Below are 6,184 nucleotides of genomic sequence, written 5' to 3'. Positions count from 1 at the left end.
TCCACTATTCATCACCTATCACTTCAATATTGCGTAACCCTAGTCACTCACGCAGTAACTAATCAAAACTAGGGTACTCACTACTTTCCGGCAGACACACTTTGCGTGGCTGTTATTTTAATTTGCGTTACGTAACAAAAACAATGAGGACTTATTTGTATTACTGTTTGAGATTGGACAGTCCGAGGACACTTCTTTTTGTTGTCTGCAAGAACGGACAACAACTTCCGATTTAACAACGCTTTTCCATAAGTTGGTAAGATACGTTCCATAAGTTGATAAGATACGTTCCATAAGTTGATAAGATACGTTCCATAAGTTGATAAGATACGTTCCATAAGTTGATAAGATACGTTCCATAAGTTGATAAGATACGTTCCATAAGTTGATAAGATACGTTCCATAAGTTGATAAGATACGTTCCATAAGTTGATAAGATACGTTCCATAAGTTGATAAGATACGTTCCATAAGTTGATAAGATACGTTCCATAAGTTGATAAGATACGTTCCATAAGTTGATAAGATACGTTCCATAAGTTGATAAGATACGTTCCATAAGTTGATAAGATACGTTCCATAAGTTGATAAGATACGTTCCATAAGTTGATAAGATACGTTCCATAAGTTGATAAGATACGTTCCATAAGTTGATAAGATACGTTCCATAAGTTGATAAGATACGTTCCATAAGTTGATAAGATACGTTCCATAAGTTGATAAGATACGTTCCATAAGTTGATAAGATACGTTCCATAAGTTGATAAGATACGTTCCATAAGTTCATAAGATACGTTCCATAAGTTCATAAGATACGTTCCATAAGTTCATAAGATACGTTCCATAAGTTCATAAGATACGTTCCATAAGTTCATAAGATACGTTCCATAAGTTCATAAGATACGTTCCATAAGTTCATAAGATACGTTCCATAAGTTCATAAGATACGTTCCATAAGTTCATAAGATACGTTCCATAAGTTCATAAGATACGTTCCATAAGTTCATAAGATACGTTCCATAAGTTCATAAGATACGTTCCATAAGTTCATAAGATACGTTCCATAAGTTCATAAGATACGTTCCATAAGTTCATAAGATACGTTCCATAAGTTCATAAGATACGTTCCATAAGTTCATAAGATACGTTCCATAAGTTCATAAGATACGTTCCATAAGTTCATAAGATACGTTCCATAAGTTCATAAGATACGTTCCATAAGTTCATAAGATACGTTCCATAAGTTCATAAGATACGTTCCATAAGTTCATAAGATACGTTCCATAAGTTCATAAGATACGTTCCATAATTTTGTCACTGGTTACTGAGAGCTTGTCATGGAAGTGACGTCGGTAAAACATCGTAGATTCTCGTAAACCGACACCTGGTGAGACGCAGCCAAAGGCTTAGTCCAGACTAAATATTAAGATGGACGGCAAAACCGCGTGTAGTCAGGCAATTTTCGCTTCCGTCGTTCTCGAACTAGCTCTTAGTAAGTCTCTAGCATTACGAAGTATAGGAAGTGTCATACTTATGGATGGAACATATCTTATAAACTTACGCTTTTTCTTATGAAAAATGGGTAATCTATCAACGACTCTTTACAGCCTTTGAAGGTATAGGATTTTCTGCTCAGTCCAAAATGGCGATGAATCAATTTGAATTTATGGGAAATAACCGATATTTTAAGTATAGGTACAATTTACATTTTCAAATCTTAAATGTAATTGTTAATTTGAAATTTAATTAAAACTGAAGGTACGCCCAAGAGACTCCCGTAAACGTGACGACACTGGAGGTGAGTTTACCAAGGTTAAGCGGCGTGTATTTGAGAATTATTTTCTTTTTGGTAATTCAACTTTTAAATATTTCTTGTCAGGAGTCGTGGATGAGGGAGAACCAAGTGTTACTCTACAATGCCATGGCAGATTATTTGAAAAGATCACTTAACATAAAGTATTTTTCGTATTCCTTGAAATTAGAATCGTGTAAAAGGGTGAAACTTTTCACATTAAACCAAATGCATTTAATAATATTATGTTATGTTATATGATTTTGTCGGTGGTGTTTAGAGTAATTTACGAAGGAAATAAAATGGATTTTGATGACATGACCAAATTTGTTACTACGTCTGATGCTTTCAGCGTAAGTGAAAGAGAAACGAGACCAAAATTTATGTCTACTTATGAAAAAATTCTGATAATCCTTAATCTTGCTTTAGAATTCTACTTTTATGCTGATTCCCTTGCCACGTGCACTCTTCTATGGCCGAAAGGAATATTTCACTCCGTCTCCAGTGTACGAAACGGCCAGGACGATTATCGTGTCCGGCCCCCCGAGGAGAGTCTTGTCTACTTCCTTGTCCTTCTTAAATATGGACACTCCAGTAAATGTTGCTCAATTACAATCCACTACCTCAACCCCCTTTTCATTAATTTCCATTATCGGCTGAATTAGGTGCTGATTTTAACGGGGTTAACCTTATTCATTCTGTCACTTTTGCTCGTCATTTACTCCATCGTAACCAACAAATACAAATCGGTGCCCACCAAGAAAGTTGTCAAAAAACTGGCCCGAGAAACCCTGGAAAATGTTTGGGACAATGCGTCGCTCTTGTGCGCCGAACGTAAGCGATTGAGTACTCGCTTACACTTGAAAAGAATATTTTCCATTATGACGTAGCGAGAGAGTTTTGTATGGGGGGATCCAATCACCTAAATTGCATTCTCATAACAAGAGATGGCTATAGCTTTAAATAATCGGATATAATTATGTTCCCTATTACAGCGATTCCCTCCATTTTACCACAAATTACTTGTCGTCTGCTGGCTGCGTCATGGCTGATCGGAGTGACTTTCATTCTGTTTTTCTTGGGTTGTTATTTGCGGACGGAGTTCACGACGGAAAGCTACAATCGCATCGACACCCTCTCGGACTTGATCAAATCGGGAACTCCACCTATAGTTGCGAAAAATGGCGGAACTTTCGACTATCTGAAATATTTGGTGAATAGGCGTTGTTTAAGTGTTAAGTTCCTCTGTTCTTCTGACGTCACTGGTAACGTATCTACAGGCAGCCCAGGACCCAGATGTTAAGAAATGGTTTGACGCACTAAATCAGGAGAATATTTTCACTGGTGTTTGGGATTACATGACACGTGACGGATACCTGCCTATTCTTTTTGGGGAGAAAGCTTTCATCGCAGAGGACACGTATCTGATTTGGATAATGGGAAAATTCCTCAAATTAGATCCCGAGAGTAGAAAGTTCTTTTCGGACAATAAAGGATTTGACTTTTCGGAGCACGTAATTAGCTTCGACTATTTACACTTCGTTTTCAAAACATCTTGGCTAAGAAGCAGTCCGCAATTACGAGAAAATCTCCAACTGCTGTCGGTATTAATTTATTACAGTAAACCGATTAAAAAACTTTACGATTGTTTTATTACAGCTTTGAACCTTTGTTCGAAACGCAAGCATTGAATTATCCGGATTTTGAGAAGCTTCACTTTATTGAACAAGTCAAGTGGAAGAGACCGTTGAAAAGCACGACTGATTTGGACCTGAGTAGCGTCTGCGTTGCTTTCTACTTGCTCTTCATGCTGTTGTCAGCAACAGTAGCCGCCGTCATGACCGAAAGAATCTTCAACCACTTCGCTTAAACGCTAATATTTTAATATATGTCAAGAAACTAAATCAAAATTTGTGAAAACACAAAGCACATTATCAAAGATAGAGTGGGATATAGACCGAGTGGGGAAAGGTGAAGCCCCGCCCATTGACATGCGCGGTAACCACTGGATGTTTTACTTCCAACAGCAACACGTAGATGGCGGGAAAATCTACACTTTGGCGCGAAATTTAAAATGCTTCCTTTTACAACATTGGTGTTGATATAGATGATGTTAGTTCAAATCTTAACAAAAAGGTGAATATTTGTGTTCAAATATAGATTTTAAAATATATTTCCCACCATGTTTAAACACAACATACACATTGTCTATTGCTAAACAATAAAGGATTTACATGGATTATTATTAATCTCGACGTTAAGAAAAATAGTCAAAATTATTTGTAGACCGAGCGATGATGCCTAAATTGGAAAATACCTGCACTTGTGTCTTTGCAAGATCATGTCTTGTTTTTTCGATAATAGACTAATAGTTTTCTGATAGCTATTTTGTTTCAAGGATCATTTTTCTCTGAATTTTTGCAATTAATTCCAGGATGAAGAGAGTAGTTTTGTAAAATGCGGTGCTTGAAGTCAATTTAGCTACCAAAAACGTTAATAATCACGATAATGAAACAGACTGAATGTATGTTAAACTTGTTTTGTTATTGTGTTAACTTTGCATTAATATAGCCGAAGCAAAACAAGTTTAACATACATTCATTCTATTTTTTAATCGTGATTATTTACAAGTAACTTCAAGTGCCGTACTTTACAAAGACTTCTCTCCTCATCCAGTAATTAACCTCAATTAATCACAAAAACAACCCTAATAACAAACAAGCAAGATATGTCATTAAATCTAATTTTATTATACATTTCCGCTGTTCATTCTTTTATTCATCATAGGGGCTTCAATTGATCTGCATTTGGGTGTTTCTTTATTATTTCTACCAAAGAAACTCAGAGAAAATTTTTAATTGAATGTTTATTGTGTATAAAAAAGAGTTGTAAATCAACTCACGATATAAAAAACTTGGTACACATTTTCAATACAAAATATCAAGACAATAACGCATAAATGAAATAGTCACGCGTACAAATTTAAATTCGAAAAAAGAAAGTAGTAAATCAGTGAATTTTCTTCTCTCTCTCTCTTCTTTTAACATTTAGTAACATTCAATAAGTTGCAATCGAATTATTTTATGTACATCAGATAAGTTGTTCGAGCAAAGATCGAAAACGCTAGTTAAGGAATTGCATTTGCATCTTAATTGTTATACTGCTATTGTAAAATGTATTTTGGGCTGCGCAAATGTTTAGGAACAGAAAAATTAAGAGCATTTAATAGAGTCGAGAGCTGGAGAATGCTATGAACTAACTTGTGAATAAAAGTAACATGATTCAGTCATTAAATTTTCAGGAGATCCAAAATTTTCAATAATAGTCCATAATTAATAAGTAGCTTTAGGTAAAAAGTATTTATGACTGAACTCTATAAAATTTCGCTGTACTGCCTCTACTGTTTTTTATGAGAAATTAACTACAGCTACCCCAGGCAACCCAACCAAACAGCAACCTGGAACGAACTAGGCTTAAATATAAGATGCGGAAATGATGCAGAGATGTCAACTGACGACTAAACTTAAACGAAATCGCTAAGGAACGACGACATAAGCTAATCAAATAATCTTCCTTATACATTAGAGGCAGTATGAAGTCTTATCTAAGAGAGCTACCGCTCTCCTAGAATAGTCTTGGTGACGTGCCTACAAAAACGTAACTTAGCGTCGAATATAGTACCCAAATCTTTAGTTTGAGTTGCTGTGCGGATGGGTTTGGAGTCAATTAATTAGGAGTTCAGCAACATTCAAACGAATTGGTTATTAAAAAACTATTATTCTTTCATTGATAGAACAAGACATTACCTTGCAAAGACGGAAGTTCCGGTGCTTTCAGCTTAAGGCATCATTGCTCGGTCCACTGATAAATTTAATAACGTTGGGATTATTTGGGAAATATACATTCACTTCTGTGTTTCTGAAACCCGAAAATGGCTATTTACAACCCATATTTATTTAAGAAATAATAAATTTAAATCCTAAAGACAAACTACTCCCATAATTATACATTTAATATTGCAAAAATCATGAACTTAAATATATTTACTTCTATTGCTTAGTAATAAACAATGTGTATGTTGTGTTTAAAACATGGTTGGTGAGAAATATATTTTAAAATCTATATTTTAACACAAATATTCACCTTTTTATTAAGATTTGAACTAACATTTTCTATATCAAAACCGATGTTGTAAAACGAAGATTTTAAATTTCGCGCCAAAGTGTAGATTTTCCCGCCATCTACGTGTTGCTGTTGGAAGTAAAACATCCAGTGGTTACCGCGCATGTCAATGGGTGGGGCTTCACCTTTCCCCACTCGGTCTATATCCCACTCTAATCAAAGACACATAAGGAGACACGTGAAAAACAAAGTAACCACGGGACACAAATGA

General features: G+C 35.3%; 1 protein-coding gene across 1 annotated transcript; it reads left to right on the top strand.

The window, feature by feature from the left end:
- The first annotated feature begins 1,460 nt into the window (after nucleotides 1–1,460).
- LOC149718647 (uncharacterized) lies at nucleotides 1,461–3,678 on the top strand. The gene is made up of 9 exons (XM_089851322.1): nucleotides 1,461–1,694; nucleotides 1,758–1,797; nucleotides 1,879–1,955; nucleotides 2,072–2,144; nucleotides 2,221–2,385; nucleotides 2,457–2,625; nucleotides 2,787–3,004; nucleotides 3,072–3,391; nucleotides 3,451–3,678. Exons 1-9 carry the CDS (start codon nucleotides 1,642–1,644, stop codon nucleotides 3,659–3,661), a joined length of 1,326 nt encoding a protein of 441 aa, XP_089707448.1. The 5' UTR covers nucleotides 1,461–1,641; the 3' UTR covers nucleotides 3,662–3,678.
- Nucleotides 3,679–6,184: the final 2,506 nt, after the last annotated feature.

Source organism: Phalangium opilio, unplaced genomic scaffold (assembly GCF_054372755.1).
Source record: "Phalangium opilio isolate 3A_F unplaced genomic scaffold, DU_Popi_V2 ptg000002l_1, whole genome shotgun sequence".
NCBI lineage: Eukaryota > Metazoa > Arthropoda > Arachnida > Opiliones > Phalangiidae > Phalangium > Phalangium opilio.
This window is presented reverse-complemented; position numbering and strand designations above follow the sequence as displayed.

Coding starts and splice junctions, on each gene's coding strand:
- LOC149718647 (XM_089851322.1), top strand. CDS start 1,642: ATGGCGATGAATCAATTTGAATTTATGGGAAATAACCGATATTTTAAG. Junction 1,956..2,071: donor AAAAGATCACTTAACATAAA/GTATTTTTCGTA, acceptor GGTGGTGTTTAG/AGTAATTTACGAAGGAAATA. Junction 3,392..3,450: donor CGAGAAAATCTCCAACTGCT/GTCGGTATTAAT, acceptor GTTTTATTACAG/CTTTGAACCTTTGTTCGAAA.